Here is a 26,632-nt window from a genome sequence, read left to right as displayed (position 1 = left end):
TAACCATACTGGGGAAATGGAGGATGGGAAGAATTTGGGGGTGAGGTGGGGATAGAGCATTGAAAGAGAACACAACACACATAAGAAACTAGCACTACCAGTATGTTATTCAGAAATATGGAGGGAAATTCCAAAAGAATAAGCTAAAATTGCTATTATGTAGTTGCCTCTGGGGAAAGAAATGAAGAAGAGGATTCCTTCTTTTTTTATCACAGCCCTTATAAATTATAGAACTACTTAAAACTTTAAATTATGTGTACTAGGGGCACCTAGCTGGGTCAGTCAGAAAAGCATGTAAATTTTGATCTCAGGGTTGAGTTTGAGCCCCATGTTGCGTGTGGAGATTAAATAAATACATAAAGTGCACAGATTTTATACACATATTACATATATACATATATGTATTCAGAACCCAGCCTCTTACCCACTAAACCTGTTTTTCAAATTATAAATTTGTAACCCATTAGTGGGTTATGAAATCTATTAAGCAAGTCAACCATCATTTCTAAAATGAATTAGAACAGAGAGGGATAGAAAATAACAGATACACTGCATATAGTAAAATTTTTGTGAACCTTCATACACGTGCATACACACAAACACAGTCCATGATGTTAAATGTAGTTTTCACTGTGGACCATGAATAAAATAATTTTAAAAACACTAATCTACACTGTATTATAATTACATTTAGTCTTATTTCTTAGAAGTAAGAAATTCCAATCTACCTTTATTTTAAAACAAAGACACGGAAAGCACTGACAGATAATGAAAACATTCCATAATAATGCTCTTTAAAATACCACGAATGTCATGCATGAAGAACGATCACTCTTAAGTTAATGAAATCTAAATGCTCTGCTTTCTTACAATCGACTATAATATTTGAGCTAGAGAGAAATATAACAACACAGAAAACAGAAGAGAATTCAAAGTCACCCAAATAATTTCATAATGTGGAATTTTACTGACCCTTAGGTGATCTATTTTTTAAAATTTCATGTGACTTTCACTAATTTCTAAATTTCTGATCTACAAAGATACTTGAGCAGAAGGTGCCATCCTAGAAGCCTTTGGAATAGCAGGGAAAGCCAGGTTGGAGAAAAAAGAAAAAAACAAAAAAAAAACTACAACATACAATACATAAACTAGAAAATATATACACAGTTGACTAAGACATAGCTTTCTCCCACAGACCAAGCATACCCTTTACAAGCTACACCACACATCCCGCAGTATGGAAAAATCGGTCAAGAAGCTAAAACTTTGATGCTCTTTTACTAAGAGCCTAAATTTAGCCCATTTTTCTTTCCACCTAGCTGGGTTATACATGCACATTGCTGTGAATGCTTACCCAACAATTCACTTACATAAAATAAGATCAAAATATCTACAGAAACAAGTTCCATTATACTCTTCATAAAAAAGCTTCACTTCCTAAAAGTTATAAAATCAGGTTCATAAGCTACCCATCTGTATTTTTAAAACCACCACTCCCATCCAAACTGGACATAAAAAAAGAATGAGTATTAACATATGGGTATTTAAAGATATTTGTTGAAATATACATAAACAATAGATTCACGTGTGTGTGTGTGTGTGTGTGTGTGTGTGTGTGTGTGTATCTAAAAATATACATTGTTTCAGAGAGATGAGGGGATGTGAGAACCTGGGAGACAGCAGGGTGAAAGAGTTTGCACGATGTGTGTCTTGATACTTTGATTTTTAAACTATTACCTGTTTTGGCAATTAGGGCTTCTTATTCTCTTCCTCTTCCTGAACTGCCTTCCTTCTGCATCCTAGTCCATGTGCTGTGTGCATAGACACACAATCAGCCAGAAATAATCTGTGGCAGGTGTGTTTTCAAGCTTTCTTTGACAAAGAGGACTTTCTCCTGATCTTGAAGATGTGAACCTACACTCTTAGCAACCACAAGGCCAACACAAATGCTATCATCTGTCCCTGCAGGATGCCAGGACCCTTGGTCACTTCCTCAGCCCTTCCTCAGTACCCCCATCACACTGGGGGACCTAACTCAGTGCAGACATTTGTGAGTGCCTGCTGTGTGCCAGGTGCTATTTGGAGGCATGGGACACAAAGGGAAGTAAGATAAGGTACCTGCCTTCAGGGAGCCTGCAAACTCAAAAGGAGACAGAAGAGGAAACAGGTAATTTCCAAATGATATGGTACATATCAAAAATATTGTGGGCCCATAGTGATCTTTGGATCCCCTGTGCCGAGAGAGGTACCTAAATGATCTGAACATCGTAAATATCTCCTGAATGGTAAATGCAATAGAATTTTAAGAAACATGTTCATATATGTCTTAGTATTTCAAAAAGGTGATGAGTATATGTGTCAACTATTAACCTGATATTGTATTATATATTATATATATTATATATATGTCAACTATTAACTCTGTAGTGTATTTTCTTACAATTTCAACACAAATATCTTTAACCTCAGAAGCCCCATGGTCTTTTGGTCCTTAACATGTAGTCTTGGCTTTGATTCCATAAAGGAGGAAAGTTGTGAAAGCTAAGCCTGTTTCTTTCCCTGGAAATCAAAGCACCCTTGCTTGGTTTTACTTGTTAAGACTGAAAACTTTCACCCACTAATTTAAATTTTCTACTCATGGTTAATACATTGCAACTTCTTGCAATTTTCAGCAAAATAATAATTCTCACTTTGACATAGGTCTGCCAATATTATTTAAACACTTGAACTTCTAGGTAAGAAAATAATATTCCCACCTTGCCCTGAGCTCTGTCCCAAAACAGATGATAGAAATGAACTGCAAACATAATATGAAGCATGGCTGTAATTAATCAACCCAGAGCCCAAGGGAGGAATCATTTCTATTTTTAAATGCACTGTTGCTTTAAGTGAAAACCTGGTGGAGAAATATGACACCAAGCCGCATAATGAAAATCAAAATGCATTTGATGTCTCCATCCTTGCAAAGACAATAGTCCTAACCTACAAGCGGCTCTGTGGAGTTGACTCCACTCAAGTATTCTGCAAACTGCATGACCGGTACCCAGGCAGAATTCCACAGAAGGGTCCATCCATCAAAGAATCCTATCTGTCAGGAGGACAAAACAAGAGAACTCCCATATTTCAATGCTATTCTTACAGCTTCAGAGAAGGGGCTATTCCAATAAGCAAGCAGATGGATAAATTCCCAAATCGTCCTACAAACCTTTACTTAAAAGACCCTGATTAGTATCTGCAGTGGTGGCCCTAAAAATGATCAACTAGTTATTGAGCATTTCTAAACAACCGTCTACAGTTATCATTTCTATCCAAGTTCCACAGAATTAAATGTTTCTCTCCACGAATCACAAAGCTCATTTCATTAAACAGTAGCTAACAGTAGCACTCCCTACAGTTAAGAGTGACAAGGAGCAGGTGCCAAACCAGCAAAGGAAACAGAAGCTACAACTACATAATACAAGCTAATATTAATGTTCTACCTGTTTTCCCGGCTGCTTTGAAGAATCTGACCTGGCAGAATTTGGGGGGGAGGGGGGGACAACATAAAAATACCCAGTTTTAGAAAAAATGTTGATGCTGTGTGCACCTAATTTAATCTGTAAATATTTAAATTTACTCAGTTGGCTCGTTAGCACCATGAAATATACAACTATAGTACTACGAATGTATCTAAAATAATATAAATATTTACAATGTACCCAAAAATATTATCCAAGGATAGATCCATTACTGAAAGCATTTAACAAACATTTGAAGTATAACTTAGCAATTTACTATCACCATAACAATCTGCTATAGGTAGTCTGAAAACTGAATAAAAATTTCTAGCCTCAGTACAAAATGCAAAGAACTCCCAATCTCACCTCCTGACACCTTCTTCCCCCAAATTTAGCAAAACTGTGCCTGAACACCACATGATTATGTATTTCATTAAACAGTAGCTAACAATAGAGCACTCCTTATGGTTAAGAGTTGCTTCCTTTAGCAATAAAATAACAAATCCTACTTCAATCTCTATTCAGTGCCAAACCTCCCAAGAGCACAAATCACTAAATTGTAGCGCGTCGATCAACAGGTGACTTTTAGAAACACACTTAGACTCATGTCCCAGAGGAATTAATTCTGTCAAACTTACAGTTTTCATCTTTCCTATTTTTACAAGCTACTGCACTGCGATGCTGAATGAATTCCAACCGTTTTCTTCTCAGGGGCTTACCAGAAAAATGCCAAATATTCAAATTATTTTAAGGCATTTTCCCATACTGCTGCGTGGAATAGAGCAGAATTAATAAGGATCCAAGAGTTACCACTTTTCAAATGCAAATATGTTGCCATCTAGTAAATGCAGCCCCTTTTTAAACATCCCCCCAGTGTCTATGCAGCTCAGGGCACTACTTTTGTTTCCTTGAAAATCAAAATTCGCGCATTACATTCAGGCATTATCTAGACCCAGCACCAACAAAATAATAGACTTTAAATGGTCCACGCCTCAGCCTGCATCATACAATACTGTTCGGCTTTATTACGCCCCCCCCCCCCTTCATTTTACATACAAAGTCCCTAAGCAATTCTGCCAAATAAAGCACACTGTGAAGTGGTAGGGTAAAACGAGGGGCAATGGGTTTCACGAAAACAAGGCCTTGGGATGGTCGCTTGCCCCCTCAGGCCTCAGTCTTCTTTTCTGTAAAATGTGGGGCTGGTCGTCTGTAGGGTTCCCTCCGGCCCCCTCTGTCCGGGTGCCGCGAAGCCGGCCGGGGACGCAGCGGACTGGTGCCGGCGGTGGCCCGGGGTGCCCTGCCTGAAGCCACTCTAGACGGGAGGGGACAAGGGGGGAGGGGGGATGCCGCGGGAGGAGAGGAACTTGGACTTGTAACAGCTTCAGACAGGAGCGTGCGACAAACTTGAAGCCGTCCCCGTAACCATACGGAAGAGCCATCCCATTTTCCGGGCTCCCACTTGTAGGAGACTGCGGGTGGGACCCCCCTGCCCGCCCTCTCGGCTCCCCTTTACCTTTCTCCCTGTTTGGTGTTAGAAGGAGGAGGGTGCAGGACCGTTTGATTCCCTTCCATCTCCACCACGCACTTGGTGTTCAGTTCCAGTTCTGAAAGCAAGAGGGGAAGGGGGCCGCTGCCGCAAGCCGAGCATCCGCGCCTGCAGCCCCCAGGGCGCGGGGCTCTCCCGGGGGGCGGCCGAGCCGGGAGCCCGGAGCCGGGAGCCGCGCGCCCGGGAGGGGGGGGGGGGTGCTCCGCGGCCAGTGCGGCGCCGCCTCCGCCCCGGCCCCGCCGCGCTCTCGCCGCGCCACCCCCCCCCCCACCGGCCCCGCGGCCCGCACTTTCCAAAGTTGCCCCCGCCCTCGGCCCGACCACAGAGAAAAACGAGCGGAAAGCTGCTCACCTCGCCGGTTCATGGGCCGGACCCGGACGGCAACTTTTACCTTCGTATCCGACATGTTGGCGGCGCCCGCTCGGCCCCAGGCGGCCCCTCACGCGCCGCGCCGCCGCCGCCGCAGCCGCGCGCCCCCCGAGCGCGGCCGCCGCCGCTCCGCCGTGTGCTCTGCGAGGCAGCGCCGAGGCGCGCGGGCCATCCCGGGGGAGCGCGACGCGGGGCACGGCCGGGCCCGGGGAGGGGCGGGCGGGAGCGCGGGGCGGGGCGCGCGGCGGCGGCGCGGGCGGGAGGAGGCCGCGCGGCCGGGCCCAGGCGCCGCTCTAGCCGCGCCGGCCCAGCCGAGCGCGCCGCGCCGCCGCCCCTCGCGCCCGCCCCGGGCCCGGCCGCGCCGCCATCTTCCGCGCCCCGCCCCGCCCCGCCCCACCGGGGTCCGGGGCGCTGGGGAGGCCAGGCCTGGGGCGGGGGGCGCTCGGCGGGGTCCGGAGCGCTGGGGAGTCCTGGCCGGGGGTGGGGCGCGCGGCGGGGCCTGCGGCGCTGGGGAGGCCGGGGCGCTGGGGAGACTGGGGCGCTGGGGAGGCTGGGCCGGGGGAGGGGGCGCGCGGCGGGGCCTGGGGCGCTGGGGAGGCCGGGCCGGGCGGGGGGCGCGCGGCGGGGCCCGGGCGCTGGGGAGACTGGACCGGGGTGGGGGCGCCGGGGGCCTGGGGAGCCCCGGGCCAAGCCTGTGCCGGCACCCGCGGCCGCGGGGACCCCCAGGAGCACCTCCTGGAACTTGAGTCCCCCAGGGGGACCGCTGTCACCCGCAGACCGGGAGCCCCAGGGCGCACCGGGTGGGCAGGCCTTACCCACGGAATGAAATACGCTGCGACCGCACTGCCAGCACACCGCCCCCTCCGCCCGCCCCACACCCGGTGCAGCGGCCTTTTCGGGTCCAAGTGGGGGCCCGAGGCTAGAAATGAATCTGTGCATCTGTCGCCGACAGAGTGTGTGCTTCTCAACACCGCTCTCGCTTCCCTTCACTTCCCTTCCCTTCCCTTCCCCTCCACTTCTCCTGGGCGAGAGACGTCAAGTAGGCTGGGAGGGTCATTCGCTCTTACATAAGAATTTAATAGCAATGGATTCTGTCGTCCTGCCAAATGCAGACCTCGCTGCCAGGGCGGAACTGGGTGAATCTGATTGATTCTGTTTGGTTCAACAAGTGCTTATCGGGAGCTTACTGTGTGCCCGGCAATTCTGAAGCGCACCGAAGTTTAAAATTCAGACTTTAAATCTGGGAGAAATATTTCGATTTTGCTTACATGTAGAAATTCAGTCATTCACAAGTTCATTGAAATTTGTGGGACTTGGGGACCTACTGTGCGCACGGTGCACACAGCATGAATAAAACGATGTATGTGTCCTGTTCTGTAGACACTGATGGGAAAACAGCACTGCAAGTGGTGGGAGAGAGGTTCCCTGCTGTCTCCCAACAGGTGCCACGTTGTGGGCTTGACTCTAAGTAATGCTCATTTCTATCTTTTTTTGTTTTTTTAATTCTTTTGTTTATTTATTTTTGAGAGAGTGTGAGTCGGGGAGGAGCAAAAAGAGAGGGAGACACAGAATCCGAAGCAGGCTCCAGGCTCTGAGCTGTCAGCACTGAGCCCGCGCAGGGCTTGAACTCATGAACTGTGAGATCATGACCTGAGCTGAAATCTGATGTTCAACGGACTGAGCCACCCAGGTGCTCCCCTCCTCATTTCTGTCCTGTTGCAGGGCCTGCTAACTCAGTCCACCTCTGAATGTTCCCGAGTCTGCTAACTCAGTCCACCTCTGAAAGGCCTGTGTCATCGTCTTTCCTTTTCTGTTCCCACTGATGCTCAAGCAACTGAGCCACCCAGGCGCTCCCCTCCTTATTTCTGTCCTGTTGCAGAGTCCACTAATTCAGGCCACCTCTGAATGTTCCCGGGTCCGCTAATTCAGTCCACCCATTCATCTACCCAACAAATGAGTACTGAGGACCTACTATGTGACACTGTTCTAGGCTCTTGGAATATAATGCTAAGCAAAAGAGGCAAGCTAGGGATGGATGCCCAGGTAGCCCAATTGGTTAAGCATCCAACTCTTGATTTTCAGCTCAGGTCATGATCTCATATTTCATGAGTTCAAGGGCACTGAGGGTGGAGCCTGCTTGGGATTCTCTCTACGTCTTTCTCTGCCCCTCTCCCATGAATTCTTCCTCTCTCTCTCAATCTCTCCAAAATACATAAATAAAACTTAAAAAAAGAAGAGAGGCAAGATTAACAACTTCCTGGGGCTAACCATTTAGTTCTATGCCTTTCTCCTCACTTTCTGGCTACTCAGACATCCTCTTAGACTGAGCTTCCTAGGGGCGCCTGGATAGTTGTCGATTAAGCCTCTGACTTCAGCTCAGGTCATGATCTCCCAGTTTGTCGGTTCAAGCCCCGCATCAGGCTCTGTGCTGACAGCTCAGAGCCTGGAACCTGCTTCCTATTCTCTGTCTCCCTCTTTCTCTGCCCCTCCCCTGTTTGTGTTCTCTCTTAAAAATAAATAAATATTGGGGCGCCTGGGTGGCGCAGTCGGTTAAGCGTCCGACTTCAGCCAGGTCACGATCTCGCGGTCCGTGAGTTCGAGCCCCGCATCGGGCTCTGGGCTGATGGCTCGGAGCCCGGAGCCTGTTTCCGATTCTGTGTCTCCCTCTCTCTCTGCCCCTCCCCCGTTCATGCTCTGTCTCTCTCTGTCCCAAAAATAAAATAAAAAACGTTGAAAAAAAAAATTTTTTTTTAAAAATAAATAAATATTAAAAAAACAAAACAAAACAAAACTGAACTTCCTAGTTTTACCCTCTACAATCTCTCCTATACCCAGCTTCCAAGCTGATTTTTTTTTCCTGATTAAAATTTTATCCTTTGATCATGCATGCTATTCTATCGCTCAAAAAAACTGCCTCCTGGTAATCTAGTACCCTATTTAATATTACCTCCCCTGTTCCTGAAATCCTTCACTTCACCCAGAACCTTTTCACAAGTAAGATTCCATCCCCATGCTATGCCAATGTTCTCTAGTGTCCATCAGAGTGAATTAGAGAGGGTTGAATAGTGCCTCCCAATGATATGTTCAAGTTCTAATCCCCTAGTACCTGCAAATGTGACCTTATTTGGAAAAACAGGGTCTTTGTAGGCATTAATCAAGTTAAAATGAGGTCATCCTAGGATAAACCTTAAATCTAATGGCTGGCATCTTTAGAAAGAACCGGAAGGTTTGGACCTCCACACATGGAGAAGATACCCATGTGAAAATGAGGGCAGAGATAGGAGGGATGGAAGCCACAAGCCAAGGAATGCCAAGAATTTCCAGAAGCTCTGAGAGGCTAGAAAGAGGCAAGGAAAGATTCTTTCCTGGAACCTTCACAGGGAGTACAGCTTTTTCAACACCTTGCTTTTGGACTTGTAGCCTCCAAAACTGTGAGAGAATAAATTTCTGTGGGGTTAAGCCACACAGTTGGTGGTAATTTGTAACAGCAGCTGTAGGAAAGTAATACAGGGATTAGCGTCTCTTTCCCTCTTCCCCAAACCCTTCTCGTTTCATGTCCCTCCACCCTTCATTTTAATTCATTGTCATGTCATGAAAGTCTTGAATGCCTGACTAACAAGTTTCAGCTCCAGAGGTCCTTGGGTGGTTCAGCTGGTTAAGATTCTGATTCTCGGTTTTGGATCTTAAAGTTTGTGAGTTCAAGTCCCACATCAGGCTCTGTGCTGACAGCTCGGAGCCTCGAGCCTGCTTCGGATTCTGTGTCTCCCTCTCACTGCTCCTGTCCCACTCACACTCTGTCGCTGTCTCTCTCTCTCAAAAATGAATAAACATTACAAAAATTTTAGTAATAAAAAATAATAAATTTTAATTAAAAAATTAAAAGATAAATTTCAGCTCTATTCTAAAGGCAATGGGAACTGAACCAAGATTTTGGCTTGGAAGCCAGGGACTGACACGTTCAGAGCATCCTGAGGAATGATTCAGAGCACTGTTGTAGTCCTCTTGATGACAGGTGATGACGGCTAGAACAAAGCCAATGACAATGCAGGGGGAACAGGTGCAGGGTGTATTGTAGAGAGTGGAATGAATGACTTAGCATCCAACGGGATATGAGGACTGGGAGAGGCAAAAGGGTTGCTGGTGACTGGGGAAAGGTCTAGAAAATGATGCCCATAACCCACCACAAATGGATGAGAAGTCTTAAGACGAGCGGGGAATGATTAACAGGGTGCTGCTAGTTAAATAGCCCCCAGGGGCTCTTTGCTGAGTCGTCTTTCCTTCCATTTCCTTTCCCACCGCTCTCCAACTTGAAAGGTCCAGATTAGTCCTCACCTCTTCTAAGAGGGCTTACTAAACATTTATTCTTCAAAACAGTCTAGCCTGAACTCACTCGGAATCAGATCTCCTCAGAGTGAGAAAGTGCCTTTTTGGGGTCTTCTAGACCCTTCTACAACATCCCCCAAAGTGGTCACCCCTCTGCTTGAGTATGTGTGGTGGCAGCATGCTCACTGCTGGGTGACTCGGTTCTAATGTTGTATAGTTAAAGGAGATCTCGGAAGAATCCAATCTGCCTCTCTGTAAATCCCAACCGTTGACACTCCGAGTGGGACTCCTCATACACGTGACAACCCTTCACAGTGAGAGCCACCTCCAAGGGGCTCTCACTCATGTGAAGACTTCTGTTCCTCAGAATATGCTGTTCTGGTTATTGCTGTTGTACCTCACATCCTCCCCAAAACCCAGCAGCTTAAAACAATCTGAGAAGAGCTCACCTGGGCAGTTGGGGCTCTGGTTTTATCACAAGGTTGCAGTCAGATGGTATCTGGAGCTGGAACCGTGAGGGGGTCAGAACAGCTGGAGCAGGCCAGGTTTTTCTCTGTGTCTAAGTAGTCTCAAGGTTCTGTCTCCATGTGGTCTTTCTGCATGGGTAGCCCTTGAGCTTGCTTCCAGCATGGTGGTTAGGCTGCAGGAGCGAGCATTTCAAGAGCACATGTTGTATCAGCCTTTATGACCTTACTTTACAAGTCCTGTGGCATCACTTCTGCCATAGCCACACAGCCCTCCCAAACCCAACGTGAGGACTATCGTTCCCTTATTGCAATGGGGGAAATAGCAAAGTTGGTATTTTCAGAAGATCATGCAAGGTGGGTGATATTTGCAGCCCTTTTTGGAAAATACAGTCTGCCATATAACCCCTTCTTTCTCGACTCCCCTGGCCATCCTCTTCCGAAAGTGTGTCGTAATAAAGTCAGGCTGAGGAATAAGATGGGCTGTGTTCGAATCTCGTCTCACATGCAGCCTGGAACACGCTGTTTAACCCCCATCAATCTTCAATAGGTTCATGCGGAAATGGGGAATCTGAGCTCCTACCACACAGGACGTAGTAGACGCCTTTTGAGTAAGTGCCTGACATGCAATGTTCCCCGTTTCTCCTTCCCTCTCCCCCTACTCCTCACTCCTTGGCTCCCAGGCTTCAGCTGCCACGATTGTACTATAGAACCACATCCGCCTGGAACAGCTCATCGGAGCCTGAATATTCTGGGCTATTCTGCCACAAGCTGAGTCCATCAGGTTCCTCTCCCCTTGAATTCCAAGGGTTGGGACTGCAGATGTGACCCTTGGAATCAGGCTCTCTGGTTTGAATTCTGAACCTTCCCTTTCTGGGAAGAGAAAATCTGTACTAACTCTTTGGGGCCTCGGTTTCCTTGTTTGTAAAAAAGGATTATGGTGATAGGTGAGGAAAAGTACCTACTCCATAGGGTTGTTATTAGGATAAAATGAGTTAATACCTGTGACGTTCTCAGGGCGCCTGGGGGGCTCAGCAGGTTAAGGGTCCGACTCTTGGTTTTGGCTCAGGTCATGATCTCACAGTTTGTGGGTTCAAGCCCCCAGTTGGGCTCCAGACCGATGGTATGGAGCCTGCCTGGGAGCTTCTCTCTCTGCCCCTCCCCCTGCTCTCTCTCTCTCGAAAATAAATAAACTTTAAAAAAAGTATTTAAAAATAGCTGTGAAGTTGTCATCACAGCATTGTGAATGGGGGCTGGCACCCTCTGTAATCAACCTGAGGGCTATGGAATGGCTGTATTTTGCATGGTTACAGGAGGCCCAGAACGCTGCTCTGAAGAAGGATAGTCATGAGGCTGTTGTGCAGGACATTTAGAGAACAGAGGACTGTCAGGGTTTCTAAAACCTTCCAGGTTCCACTTCTAGGCTATGTCAAGGCTGAGCTACTTTCCTGCTCCTAGATTCTTACAGCAAGGATAGAATTGACCTGGGAAAAGTGCCAATGTGAGTGAGAAGACAAAAAGATCCTCAGTGAACAGCAGCTAATATACTCTGTCAGCATGGAGAATGTCAATAACTTACACGAAATGTTGCTGACATTGAGCTCTATCCATTAAGTCCTTTCAGAAGGGGGGGAACATTTACAGCTGGAGCCACAGATGATAAACATGAGGAAGAAAGAAAGGGAAAGCTTGCACTCTGGGGTCGTGCGGCCCAGGTTCAAGTTCCATCTCTGCTGCTTGCAGGCTGTGTGACCTTGTTCCAGTCACGTATCCTCTCCCTGCTTCCATTTCCTGATCTCTAAATGGTGATGATGATGGTACTTACCTTGCTGGGCCAGGATCTGACCAGGGTAAGGGTGAAACAAACATCAGGTGTTGTTACCATTATCATCACTATCACTATGATTAATTGATCAGGACTCCCTTCCGTGAGCTTAAGATTTTTAACTGGATGGACTTCTTAAGGAGAATCTGGAACTTTCTAACACATCTCTGTTGGTTTTTCTTATTCCTGCCTATTTAAGTGAAGAAAGCAGTAAAAAAAAAAAAAAAAAAATAGAATAAAATAAAAAATAAATAACAAAAGTATGCACATGCTCTTCTCCGGCAACATCAGGGAAAGTTTTGAGAGCCAGACAGACAATGTCCCATGTGGAAGTCAGAAAAAGAAGCTTAGGGCTCAGAAGGTAGCTCATGGACACATGAGCCTGCTGCATAGAAATAAAGGCTCATGTGAGAGCTGGCTTAGCCCGAGAAGAACCCTAACTAGAACTGAGCTATGGAAAGGCTGGTGGAACTTCCCTGACAGCACAGCCTGGTCCAGATGTTCCTTTCAACCGTCTCTACAACCCGCAAAGACTGGCTTCATTAACTAATACAGCTGCTGTGTGCCCCGTATATACACGTTATGCATATGCTCTTTGTTAGGAGGAGCTCGTTAATAGGGCTTTCTTTACCTTAGAAACTGGAAATGCCATGGGTTCTGAAGAACTGGCAGATACCTGATAGCAAATATCCCAGGGATTCTGGAAACATCTGTCGTGGTTCCAAAGCTAGCCCAGTTGGAAGTGGGCTAGCACTTGATGCAAAAACTGCTAATGCCTTTGGTCTACAAAGAGCCAAAGAGTAATGATTGAGCAGACAAATACTTAAGTAAGAGGCTTTCTATATCTTGTTTAACAACTGTATTTGTCAGCCTAGGCTAAGTGACATCACGGTGACCAGCAATCTTAGTGGCTTATAAAGACAGGGCTTTATGTCTCACTCACGTGATATCCATCACAGCCTGCCTGGTGGTGACTCTGGGGCCATCATTTGCATTCAGCCTCCTATGCTGATGAAACAGCCCCTTGCCAGGACAATGCTAAATTTGTGGCAGAAGGAAAGGAAAAAGTGTCAAACGACACAATGGCTCTTCAAGCTTTGGCTCAGAAACGGCACATATCACTTCTCAGTTTTCACTGGACAAAGGAAGCCTCACACCAGTGCAGCAGGAAAGAAAATGCCTCCCCTAGAAAGGGTGTTGCATTGTCATATAATAAATATATATTTTGGTGTCCATCCATTGTTCCTGACTCACAGCTCCTGAAACTTGTAATTACCTAAGTGATCAGAACCTAGGAGCATCTTTCCTTACAATGTTGGAGGTTTTGTCATTCATTGCTGAAGTAGCTCCAGAGCATTAACATCAACTCCAGTGAGTTGAGGTGATATTTGAACAGCCACAGGATGGGACTGGTTACCAAGGGAGCCAACCATGTGACTGGATTGGAACTTTCAGCTCTATTTCCCATCACCCCTAACTCAGGGGAGGGGAGAGGGGCCGGAGGGTTGAATCAATCACCAATGGTCAATGATTTAATCAATCGTGCCTACACAATGAAGCCTCCGTTAAAAAAAAAAAGGGGGGGGGGCGGGTGCCTGGGTAGCTCAGTTGGTTAAGTGTCTGACTCTTGATTTTGGCTCAGGTCATGATCTCACAGTTTGTGGGATTGAGCCCCGTGTCAGTCTCTGTGCTGACAGTGCGGAGCCTGCTTGAAATTCTCTCTCTCTCTCTGCTCCTCTCCCACTTGTGTGCACATGCTTTCTCTTTCTCTCAAATTAATAAATAAACGTAAAAAAAAAGATGAAGTTTGGGAAGCTTCCCACACTGGTGAGCTCGCAGAGGTGCTAGGAGGGTGGTGTCCCCTGAGACAGCATGGGAGATCCACACCGCTGCCCACACACCTTGCCCCATGCATCTCCTCCATCTGCCTGTTCCTGAGTTGTATCCTTTTAAAATCAACCAGTAATCTAATAAGTACGGTTGATCCTTGAACAAGGTGGGTGTTGGGGGTGCTGCACCCCTGCACGGCCGAAAATTCACATATAACTTTTGACTCCCCAAAAAACAGAACTAATAGCCAGGAACTGATCAGAAGCCTTACTGATAACACATATAATTGACTAATACATATTTTGTACACTATATGTATTATATACTGTATTCTTCTAATAAAGTCAGCTAGAGAAAAGAAAATGTTATTAAAATCATAAGGAAGAGAAAATACATTTATAGTACAGTACTGTATGTATTGAAAAAAATCTACATACAAGTGGATCCTTGCATTTCAAACCTGTGTTGTCCAAGGGTCAACTGTAAACTGTTTTCCTGAGTTCTGTGAGCTGCTCGAGCAAATTATCAAATGGAGGAGGGGGTCATGAGAACAATGGTTGTAATTGCTGTCTGAGGTGGTAGAAGGCAGTCTTGTAGGATTCAGTCCTTCACCTGCGGGATCTGACACTAAATCCAGATGGATAGTGTCAATATTGAGTTCAGTTGTAAGACATCCAATCTGTATCCCTTGAAAATTAAAGAATTGCTTGGCGAGGGGAAAACCTTCCCTACATTTGTGGTACAAAAGTATTCAGTGGATAGTTAGTAGACAGAAAACACAGTGAGTTGTTTCCTCAACAGAGGGGCTCCAAGCCATCTGCTACAATAACATTTATATTTTACAATAGTTAACAGTAGCAAACATCTATTAAACATTGACTACTTACCAAGCACAGTTCTATTATTTAATGCTCACAATAACCCTGTTATATTGTTAAAAATAATAATTTTTACATTATTACCATTATCTGTCATTATACTGATCAGTAAAAACTAAGGAGAAAACTTAGGTAACTTGTTCAAGGTCACATGTCTGGCGTGTGGTGGCCCTGGGATCTGAATGCACATACCCATTGAAACATGTATGTGAATGGCTTTCCTAAGGGTGATAATGGATTTGTCCTGACTCATCTGTATTTTTCTGGCAGAAAAGATAAGCATTATAAATAAGTCTGTTAGGATTATGTTTTACAGTTTAATGCATAAGGTATCTTCCACAAAAGAGTCACAGAATACTGTAGGAGATAAAAGAGAAAACAGTTTTCTTCATGGCAGTGACCTAGGATGTAGGGGGTAGAATTTGCAGAGACCATTGGGCTCACTGTGGCATCGTAGGAAAAGTAGACTTTGGTGTCCGACTGAGTGCTGTCTGTTTTCCACTTCTGTAACTTTCTTGCAGTATTTCCTGTGGATATTCAAGCCAGGAGCCCTTGCATGTAAAGTGGCTACAATAATATCTGTTTCACAGAGCTGTTGTGAGGAGGAAGTGAGATAACGTGTGCAGAATGCCTGGCTTGGTGATTGGCACATACACAAGAAATACTCAGCCAATGGTAACTGTTATTGTTACTATTGCTGCTGCTGTTATGGAGGGAAGGACAGAGGTTTGATACGCATATTTGTGGAAGTGCAATCTATGTGGAGCTCCGGGACTGCAGGAACACGGAGGCGGGAGAACGATGGAAGCTCCTGGGGCAATGCTGGAGGGTCGGTCCGGTCCAGAGAGAAACCAGATGGTGAAAATGATCTGGGAGTGGACTGTGGCAGCTGCTGAGGAGAACCTGAAGTAGAAGACAATACTGGATGGAAGGCTTCATCTCTACTTCAGGTTGGATCAGGGCGTCCTCTTGCCCTGCCCTCTTCTGAGCGGGGCCAGTGGCTGAGCGGAACACAACCTGAGATCTCTCTCGATGCACAGACCCATAACTCACCTTCATAAGCACGGTGACCTGGCCAAGGGTCCCAGACCTGGCTGACTGTTCTTTGGAGCCTGTTGAAACAGCGATTCCTGGTCTTCTCTCACACAGAGATTCAGGAGGTCAGAGCTGGGCTGATTCTGGAACGGCACATGCCCAGACTGGCATCCGGGAATGGGTTGACAGTAGCTTGGTAAGTCACATGGGCCACAGCCCACGATGTGAGGGCAAAGGGATCATTCCTGGCTGCTGTATAGCCTTTGTTCCCGAACATGAGCTCAGGAATGGTTTGGAACTAGACAAAACCAAAACAAAACAAGGTGAGGAGAAGCCTAAAACAAAACATAGGCGTTTCCCAAGGAATGTAACCCTCTGCAAAGACTTCAAGTTGGAAGTTGTGTGGGTAAGTATAGGGGAATCAGAGCACTTTGGTTTTGATTCTAGAGAGATCATTGATAGAAAATGGAAAGCCCCTCCCCCCCCACCCATTTATTAATGAATCCACTCATTTATCTGAGCAGCTGGCACATGAAGTATTTGTGGGAATTGCTGGAGATTCAGAAACAGACATTGTCTCTGCTAGGGACTCAGAAACAAGCATTGACTTCACTGGGGACTCAGAAACGGACACTGTTGGAGCATCTGGGTGGCTCAGTTGGTTAAGTGTCCAATTCTAGATTTCAGCTCAGGTTGTTTGATCCCAGGGTTGCGAGATCAAGCCCCGCATCAGGCAATGTGCTGAGTATGGAGCTTGCTTGAGACTCTCTCCTTCCCTCTCCCTCTTCCCCTCCTCTGCTTGTGCTCTCTCTAAATAAATAAATAATAATAATAATAATTTAATTAAAAAAAAAGAAACAAACATTGTCTCTGCTGGGGACTCAGAAACCGACACCATCGCTGATAAGGACTCAGAAACAAGGGGTTCCAGGGTAAGGGAGGAATAGCCAGACGCCATCCAAGGTGGACCACGCTTTCCTGGTTGTGTGAACCAGTTTGGTGGGGAAACAGTAATTTCCATCCTGAGGGAGGCCTCACACTAGAAAAGACATTTGAGCTGGAGCCTAATGGCTCAGGGGTAGTTTGCCAAGCAGGGAAAGAGAATATCTTAATCAGGAGTCACTGGGCTGCAAGAAACTCAAACTGGCTGAAGCAAAAAGAGGAGTGTGTTAGAAGAACACATCTCCTTGGGGAGATAAATACCACAGGCCTCATGAAGGGCTGTGGCCATAGTCTGGAAAGTCAAGAATTCAAATTACTGCCTTGTTTCCTTTTAGCCCTGTGTACTTTCATCCGTCTCTGTGTGCTTAATTTAGTCTTCTCTCTCTCTAGATGAGCTTTGTATGCATCATGAAAAATGGCCACCTTGACACCTTTGCGCATGGCCCTCTTGTTCTGCCTCCCAGGACTGGCTAAGCACACAGAGCAGCAAGCAATCGCTTGTCTTGTAAGTAAACTCGGGTCCAGTTAAAGTCAGAGCGTGTGTGTGTGTGTGTGTGTGTGTGTGTGTGTGTGTGTGTGTGTTGGAGGGGAGGGACCACTGATAGAGACAAGGAACCACAAGTGTTCACAGACTGAAGAAATGGCTGAGTCAACTGGGCAGAAGACATGGGTATGCAGGGGGGAATGGGTGGCCAGCAGAGTGGAGGAGGGAGAGGAAGACTGGGATCATGAAGTAGGGGGTCAGGGAGTCAAAGGCACTGAGGAGGGAGGGAGGCTGTGGATGGAACCTAAAATTTTCTGGTCTTGGGTGTGGTGGGATTGGTAGTGAACTTCCCCATCTCATCATGCTTATTCTGCTGTTGCAATTTCCCCCAGAAGAGGGTTTTTTTTTTCATTTGGCAGAAAAATATTTGCTGATTTTTTCCCCTATGTCACTTTTCTAAAATTTAGGTATTTAAGTAATCGCCACACCCAATGTGGGGCTCGAACTCACGACCCTGAGATCAAGAGCCACACGCTCTTCTGAGTGAGCCAGCCAGGTGCCCCCTCTGTATCACTTTTAAGTGTGAGATCATTCAGTCAGATTCCTGTCCCTATGATCCTGCCTGCCATTTCTCTTCTAGATGTGACCCACGTCTAAGCAACCACAGGAAGCAGCCTGAGTAGGAACGAGGAGCTCCTAGAACAAGCATGGAGGGGACCAAGTCGGGGCTGTTCCATACCTTCTGCACATTGTGCAAGTGTTGGTTTTCGGGGGACGGGGCATGCCGGGGAGGGGGTGTGTGAAGGAAGCATAGTCTATGAAACATAAAGAAATTGTCTGGAAAACATGGAGTGATGAGTGGAGATCCTTTTGAACCATCTTGTCACTTATGGGTCATATACAAAGTGTCCTGTCCCAGAAGCAGAAGGTCCCAGAACATTCACTCAGTGACACAGAAGGAGAGGATGAGTATCTCAAGGAGAAAGAAGTTTGGGGCTGGAATGCTGGTCTTTGGTGCTCTGCTCATTACTACTTTCCCCAGGCCACTTGGGTTACCCCATTGCCCTAGCCTGCTTCCTTCTGCAGGGACATCTGTCCATTTCTTGGCTTGTGACCTGTATACGCTACGACACTCGCACACTGTTCAAATATTAGATAGTGTAGAGGATTTGTAAAGTCATCAGCCCTTGTCCAACTTTTTCTCCCTTATCCCCCGGCCTTATTGGGATGTTCAGTCGGAACAGTGCTCTGGTCAACAAACACGTACTGATATATATTTTAAGTTTTCTTTCAGTCAAGTTAACACTAAGACTGACAACTAGTGAAAATTCCATTGGGAAAGCGCAAATTAACTGTTTGGAGTCCGTTAACAGCAGCTGTAACTTAAAGAATATTTCCCTCTTCGTGGAAGTGAAAAGACCTTTTTTTGCTTCACTAGAAGATTTGGGATGCCTCTCCACTCCCTTGAACTATGACTCCTAACCTCCTGGGGGCCTTGTTAAACACTTAATGTAGATCCTTGCCTGGGTCGCACACTCCTGGAAAGTGTGTAAGATGGAAGGAAACAATACTGTGCAAAGTCTTTCTCCAGGAAAAAGTGCGTTGGTGGGAGCTAGGGGGAGTTCGGGTTCCAGATGAAGCCCGCTTGCTGGCCTGCTTTCTAGGTATCACTGTAGGTACGGCTTGGTAACTTTAGAAACTATGTCCTGAAGATTTTGTCAAAATCCTGGGACAAATGGAAGAAATACAGCTCTGAAAATGAGTGTCCCTTTTTAAACAAGAAAATCCCATGTTTTTGTGGAGGAAATCCTGTACACAGTGTCAGCGGACAAATGTGTTTCCAAAAATAGGATTGTAAGGCAGCATTTGTAAGACCATCGAGAACCCCTCTGGCCCTGTGAATGCTTTCTCCAAACAAAATAAACCAAGTTCAAGCATCCATTGGCCTTAAAAAGGCTTTAGCTGCATCCGTATGAACTGCCTCCACAGTCTATGAAATCATTATTATAAAAGGTCAAATATCCTCGCATACTTGACAGGAGGAACAATACGTTTTCCTGTAAGAGCTTTCAGTTCAAAACTTAACCAAACGCAGCATGTGGAGTGCCAGATCCCCATTCACACAAACTGACGGGAGACAGGTATTTGGGGGCGCATCAGAAAAATTTCAATATGGATTGGGTATTTGATAATTACAGAATTATTATTACTTTTGTGAAGCAATAATAAGATTCTGGTTATGTAATTAAATGTCATTTTTTCTTTTAATGTTTTATTTATTTTTGAGAGAGTGCAAGCGGGGGAGGGGCAGAGAGAGAGACACACAGAATCCGAAGCAGGCTCCAGGCTCCGAGCTGTCAGCACAGAGCCCAACGCGGGGCTCGAACTCATAAACCATGATATCATGACCTGAACCAAAGTCAGACGCTCAACCAACTGAGCCACCCAGGTGCCCCTCAAATGTCATTTTTTAAAAATGTTTATTTATTTATTTATTTTGAGAGGAAGAGACAAAGGGAGGGCAGAGGAAGAAAGAGAATCCCAAACTGGCTCTGTGCTGACAGTGCGGGGCTCGATCTCATGACCCTGGGATCACAACCTGAGCTGAAGTTAAGAGTCGGAGGCTTAACCAACTGAGCCGCTCAGGCACCCTGAAATGTCACTTTTAAGACGATGTACACTGAAGGGGCGCCTGGGTGGCTCAGTTGGTTGTGTCCAACTTCAGCTCAGGTCATAATCTCACAGTTGGTGGGTTTGAGCCCCACATCAGGCTCACTACTGTCAGCACTGAGCCGACTTCAGAGCCTCAGTCTTCCTCTCTCTCTGCCCCTCCCCCACTCACATTCTCCCTCTCTCTCTCTCTCTCTCTCTCTCTCAAGTAAAATAAATAAACATCAAAAAAAGTAGATGTAGGGGCGCCTGGGTGGCTCAGCCGGTTAAGCGTCCGACTTCGGCTCAGGTCATGATCGTGCGGTTCGTGAGTTTGAGCCCCACGTCAGCCTCTCGCGGTTCTGTGCTGACAGCTCAGAGCCTGGAGCCGGCTTCAGATTCTGTGTCTCCCTCTCTCTCTGCCCCTCCCCTGCTCATGCTCTGTCTCTCTCTGTCTCAAAAATAAATAAAACATTTTAAAAAATTTTTTTAAAAAGTAGAAGTATCATGATGTCTGGGACTTGTTTTAAACACTTTATCAAATATGTATAACAGACGGTACAAATGTGGCTAAATGTCAATTATTAAACAGGTGGCATTACGTTGGGGGTTATTATAATATTCTCTTGATTTGGAATGTTTGAAAATAAAATAGATACAAATAAAAACTTTAAAGAGAGGCTCTAATACTATAAATAGTTGATTTCTCACAAAAGAAGTGGAAGGAAGCGTTTTGTAAATGGAAGTGATAATGAACCTGAAATAGGTCATTTGTCATCATGCAAAGCAAATTTAGTTTTTTAATGAACTTTGTCAATAATTCATGATCAGACACAATGATGGTATTGAACACAGGAGCCTGACCAGAATAAAGAGATCAGAAGGTTAAAATAATATAAAATATGCTTTATTTACATTAATCCCAAAATGCACTTTTAGGTTGAAAAAAAGAAAAGTCAGAGGGGTTTTCTTTAGTATAGCTTTGATAATTTCTAACAAAAACTGTTCTTGTCCATGTAAATTAACTATAGTGTTAATATTTTTAGTGTCGATTGATTTTTTTTAAAACATGTGAGTTAAATTTACAGGTTTATTTACATTAGTGGAAAAGTAAAACCAAATTTCCTGAGTCCCACCAGTGAGAAACAAGGTTATTCCATTTGTGTCTGACGTGGTAACAGGAGGATCTCATATGACACTGTGTGTTACCGCGTGGACCGCATTGATTCGTTTGCATCTGACGTGGTAACACGAGGATCTCATACAGCACTGTGTATTACCGCGTCGATTCCCATTGCCCCTGAGGTTGCTACTGGTGGAGAATGCTTCCCCATGACCAGACTTACCTCAGCAGGACTTCACATACTTAACAGTAGTGGGATTTCAGCTTACATCGAAGCCTTATTCTGCCCACTGCGGGGTGCGGGCACATCTAGAATGTTTTCTGAAGCCTATGAGGACCAACCTGGAGGCCGTGGATTTGAAGAGCATCCTAGGACAGAGCTCACTCTAAGGAGAGAAGAAATGAGGCATAGAGCCTTAGTCACTGAATGATGGGGAGCGTTCTGAATAAAATAGAGGGCACTGTGCTGTAAGTCTGTATCAGTCAGAATACAAAGATAAAACAGAGGGTCCCCTTAAATTAGGATAAGTTGAGGAGAGTTTGGGGACCTTGAACAGGGTGAGGGGGACCTAGGGACAGTATAGTAACCTGGGTTAGAACCAGTGGAACCAATCAGAATGGCTAAAATGAACAACTCAGACAACAACGGATGTTGGTGAGGATGCGGAGAAAGAGGAACTCTTTTGTACTCCTGGTGGGAATGCAAGCTGGTGCAGCCACTCTGGAAAACAGTATGGAGGTTCCTCAGAAAATTAAAAATAGAACTACCCTACGGCCCAGCAATTGCACTACTAGGCATTTACCCAAGGGATACAGGTGAGCTGTTTAAAGGGGCAGATGCACCCCAATGTTTATAGCAGTCCTATAGACAATAGCCAAAGTATGGAAAGAGCCCAAATGTCCATCAACAGGTGAATGGATAAAGAAGATGTGGTATATATCTGCAATGGAGTATTACTCGGCAATCAAGAATGAAATCTTGCCATTTGCAACAACGTGGATGGAACTTGAGGGTATTATGTCTTTCAGAGAAAGACAAATGTATGACTTCACGCATATGTGGAATTTAGGATACAAAACAGATGAACATAAGGGAAGAGAAGCAAAAATAATATAAAAACAGGGAGGGGGACAAAACATAAGAGACTCTTAAATATAGAGAACAAACAGAGGGTTGCTGGAGAGGCTGTGGGTGGGGGATGGGCTAGATGGACAAGGGGCAGTAAGGAGGACACTTGTTGGGATGAGCACTGGGTGTTATTTGTGGGGGGGTGAATGATTGGACTCTATCCCTGAAATCATTGTCGCACTATACGCTAACTAACTTAGGTGTAAATTAAAAAAAAAAAAACCCAGAACCAGTGGAGCTCTCACTACACAGAAGCATGCGGCCAACAGCGACTCCCCTTCCCCCAGGGAAAGTGACAGGAGAAATACTGCCTCCCTGAGGGACATACACCTCCCACAGGTTGACCCAGCTGGAATAAGAAGGGAAGAGAGCCCAGCTGAGGCAGAGCAGGAGGGGGGCTCCTGGAGGGTGGGTGTGGGGTGCACATACAAGAGGCCTGGCATACGCTTTACTCTTCTGTCCAATATCCGCAGAGCAGTTAGAGCAGTGTTTCTAAAACCTTTCTTCGATTGTGTCATTCCTATATTCAAAACCTCCCAGTAGCGGGGCGCCTGGGTGGCTCCATCAGTTAAACATCCGACTTCGGCTCAGGTCACGATCTCACGGTCCGTGAGTTTGAGCCCCGCATCGGGCTCTGTGCTGACAGCTCGGAGCCCGGAGCCTGTTTCCGATTCTGTGTCTCCCTCTCTCTCTGACCCTCCCCCGTTCATGCTCTGTCTCTCTCTGTCCCAAAAATAAATAAACGTTAAAAAAAAAAAAGAAAAGAAAACCTCCCAGTAGCTTCCGCTCACACCTGGAATTTGTCTAACCTCCTTGGCGGAGCCCATGGCACCATCATGTCTGGATGCTGCCTGCCTCCAGCCTTGCCTCCGAGCCCTCAGCTCAGCCACACTGGCCTTCCAGCTGTCCCAGGACACACCAGGCTTTCTGGATGCAGAGTTTTATCCTAGCTTCCTTCTGGAAGATTCTTTGAATTGTCATGTGACAGCTCAAAGGCCTTCCCTGACCACCCTACCTTCTTCCAGGTACCTTCTCTCCTCTTGCCCTGGGTTCAGCAGTCCCCTTACTCCTGGGCACCTGAGACCCCAACCTGAGTGCCAGATGTTAAAGGATTGCCCTGCTCCAGCCATGCCCGTCCCATAGGGCAAGGGGTCCACAAGGCCAAGGTGATGTACTTACCAAGAGCTCACACCTTTGAATTAGGTTTCAATCTGGGAAGCAGAATCACTAGGGGACGTATGTGCCTACACACACACACACACACACACACACACAGACATGCACACACAGACATGCACACACACGTACATATATAGAGGCGGGGAGCAGTGGAGGGAGGGAGATTCTTCATGGGGATTTGCCTCTGCACAGTTGTGGGAGTGACTAAGCACCTCTGTCTGGTGTCACAGCTGGGAGTCCACAGGACACTCAGTCAATAAGGGAGGATGGATGTAAAGGGGGACGATCAAGAGGCAGCCAGAATCCACAGCATGAGCTGGAACCCGTGAGGACACACGGAAACCTGTGTTTGCTCTGACCTATGGGTACGGGTGTCCTGCAGGAGCCAGGGTCCCTTGTCACAGAGCTAAAACACACTCACCTGAACTAAAGTTCAGAGAGTCTGAAGGAGGAGCAGCGGGGGCAGGGGTCGGGGGAGCTCTCAGGATGCTGCCTCATGGGCGTGAGGTGAACTAGAAGATTAGCAACTGTGGGAGGTACTTAACAACGCGGCTGCTGTTTCCTTCCAGGCACTAAATCTCCCTCAAAAACCACAGGAAAGGGATTCTGGGAAATTGAATTCAGCCTGGTCACCTTGATACATTAAAAAACTTTTCATCCCTTGGGGCGCCTGGCTGGTGTTGGACTCTTGGTTTCGGCTCAGGTCATGATCTCACGACTTGTGAGTTCTAGCCCCGCAGCAGGCTCTGAGCTGACAGCTTGGGATTCTCTGTCTCCCTCTCCTTTTGCCTCTCCCCTGCTCTCGCTTCTTTCTTTCTCTCTGTCTCAAAAATAAATAAATAAGCATTAAAAAAAAATCCATCATCCCTGTTTTTGACTACTCTAGGGCATCTTACACCCCGAAATTCCCAAATGGCCTCAGTGCTACTTCATGATCTACAGGGAGCCCTTTCCTGGTTCCATCTTTCTTTGGGCCACCCGTGCTGCCCTGAGACATGACCAAGAGCATTCCTGGAGGTGTGAATTGAGTTTGAACAGGCAGGCTGGTCCACACATGTGTGTGGAGGCCACTCATGATTCAGGACAGGGTGGGAGGTGGCAAGAGAAAAGGGAAGGCCACAGGCCAACCTTCCCCCATTATTACATTCCTGACTGAAATCCTAAAGAAACCAAGAATCCCAATTTTGAACATGGCAGACCTTTGTGAAGGCGTGTTTGTCAAGGTTGATGGATCAAACATGCTTTTGTTAGTTTTTTTATATTGATTTATACATTTTAAATATTTAAACTTTTTGTGAGGGGAGCATATTCGTGTCAGTAGCTGGGAGGCTTAACCCAAGGTAATTAACGTTGAGTAAATATCCCTTACAAGCACAGTATCTATCCACTTTTCACTTATTTAGGAGAGCGATAGCACATATCAAGTCAGAAAGACTCGAATTCTTTTGAAATTTTATTTATTTTTTGAGGGGTGCCTGGGTGGCTCAGTCAGTTGAGTGTCCAACTTCTGCTCAGGTCATGATCTCAAGGTTCATGAGTTCGAGCCCCTCATCAGGCTTGCTGCTGTCAGCACAGAGCCTGCTTCAGATCCTGTCCCCCATCTCTCTGCCCTTCCCCTGCTCTCTCTCTCTCTCTCTCAAAAATAAAAAAAATAAAACATTAACAAAATTTTAATTGAAATTTGCATTTATTTTTTGAATTCACATGACTCAAAATTTCTGTCTCCCGAGATCCAAGTTCCTGTCTTCAGGACAAGAAATGTTGCCTGTTTCTTATGCTCTCTTCCAGAGACACGCTCTGTATATACAAATAAATTTGTACATGTGTAATCCCCCCTTTAAAAGTTTTAACGTCAGGGAGCCTGGGTGGCTCAGTTGGTTAAGCGCCTGACTCTTGATTTCGGCTCAGGCCTTAATCTCAGGGTCCTGAGTTCAAGCCCAACGTTGGGCGGGGCGTGGATGGAGCCTACTAGAATAAAAACGTTAACCTCAATTGTAGTGCATTGCTTGCTCCGCTCTTCACCTTGCCTTTGTCACTTCATAAGGCATCTTAAAGATCACTCTATGTCAGTGCACAAAGACCTTCCTTCTTTGTTTACCGCTGTACAATATCTTAGAATTTATTTAACTAGTGCCTTAGGTTGTCACCAATCTTTTGCTATGACAAATAATGCCGCAGTGACTGAGTTGAATAGACATACGTCTCTAGGAAAAATTTTGTAGGAGGGGGGCTGCTGGCTCAAATGGCTTGTACATTTAACATTTTGAGAGGTGCTACCTTCCATGGAGGTTATTCCAAGTTCACTGCCATCCTCTGTGTAGGAGGATGCCTGTTTCCCTCCACCTTTGCTAACAGAGCATGCACGGTGGCCTGGAAAATGCACCACTCAGACTTCTTGCTGCAGAAACTGTCATTAGTGCTGTGCTCAGCATCCACCACTGCGAAAGCACTGGGGCCAGACTTCTGGCAGGCTGCTCCCAGCCAGGGGCTGAGTGCAAAGGAAGACCCATTCCTGCAGGATGTGGGATTCCTCAGCTCAGGGGCTCTCCCTCGCCCCGGCCAACCCCCCGTACAACCGTGCTGCAGCCTGAGACTCACCCTCTCCAGCCCTCTCTCCTTCCTTCCCTCTCCCCTTTGTGGGGGTCAGGTCGGCAGCCTGGTCCCAGCCTGGTACTAAGATTCTCTCCACCTCCTCCGGCTTCCTTCCCCTTTTTTCTTCCCAGGACGGTCCCCCAATTCATCTGTTGCATGTTTAATCCCCTCTTGGTGCCTGCTTCTCAGAGACCCCGAGATAACATAGCATGTGGTTCCATCTTTAATAGTACAATAGGTGAAATAAACACAAACAAACCAGCAACTCAGAAGACTCCATTTTTTCACTTTTTACTATCATTTTGACTTAAATTTTTCTGATTATGTGTGAAGGTGGTCATGTTTATATATTTAAGAACCATTTATACACTTTTTCATGAGATACCCCTTCATCTCCTTTGCCCGTTTTTCTTTTTTTTAATTAAAAAAAATTTTTTAATGTTTGTTTATATATATATTTTTAAATTTTTTTTTTTAACGTTTATTTTTATTTTTGAGACAGAGAGAGACAGAGCATGAACGGGGGAGGGTCAGAGAGAGAGGGAGACACAGAATCTGAAACAGGCTCCGGGCTCTGAGCAGTCAGCACAGAGCCCGACGCGGGGCTCGAACTCATGGACTGTGAGATCATGACCTGAGCCGAAGTCGGCCGCTTAACCGACGGAGCCACCCAGGCGCCCCAATGTTTGTTTATATTTGAGAGAGAGACAGAACCAGAGCAGGGGAGAGGCACAGAGACAGAGACAGAATCTGAAGCAGGATCCAGT

At 46.2% G+C, this 26,632-nt stretch overlaps 1 protein-coding gene and 1 long non-coding RNA gene across 11 annotated transcripts in view; one reads left to right on the top strand and one right to left on the bottom strand.

The window, feature by feature from the left end:
* Positions 1-5,569, bottom strand: part of KIF13A (kinesin family member 13A) — a 220,889-nt gene extending 215,320 nt beyond the window's left edge. For 8 of the 9 annotated variants that reach the window (XM_058732899.1, XM_058732901.1, XM_058732903.1 and 5 more), the window contains exons 1-2: positions 5,395-5,569; positions 5,011-5,101 (exon numbers count right to left, since the gene is read on the bottom strand). In XM_058732899.1, coding sequence (XP_058588882.1) covers positions 5,011-5,101; positions 5,395-5,449 — 146 coding nt within the window. In that variant the 5' untranslated portion in view covers positions 5,450-5,569. Of the gene's footprint in view, positions 1-5,010; positions 5,102-5,394 lie in introns of those variants that run through there. The other variant, XM_058732906.1, reaches the window with a different exon arrangement.
* Positions 5,570-15,289: 9,720 nt separating this feature from the next.
* On the top strand, positions 15,290-18,394 carry LOC131513735 (uncharacterized). 2 transcript variants are annotated; one of them, XR_009262756.1, is made up of 3 exons: positions 15,290-15,963; positions 17,100-17,214; positions 17,834-18,394. It is a non-coding gene; the product is annotated as an uncharacterized LOC131513735 (long non-coding RNA). The 2 variants fall into 2 exon arrangements; XR_009262755.1 differs by having other exon boundaries at positions 15,290-16,173.
* Positions 18,395-26,632: the final 8,238 nt, after the last annotated feature.

Source organism: Neofelis nebulosa, chromosome 6 (assembly GCF_028018385.1).
Source record: "Neofelis nebulosa isolate mNeoNeb1 chromosome 6, mNeoNeb1.pri, whole genome shotgun sequence".
Taxonomy (NCBI): Eukaryota; Metazoa; Chordata; class Mammalia; order Carnivora; family Felidae; genus Neofelis; species Neofelis nebulosa.
This window is presented reverse-complemented; position numbering and strand designations above follow the sequence as displayed.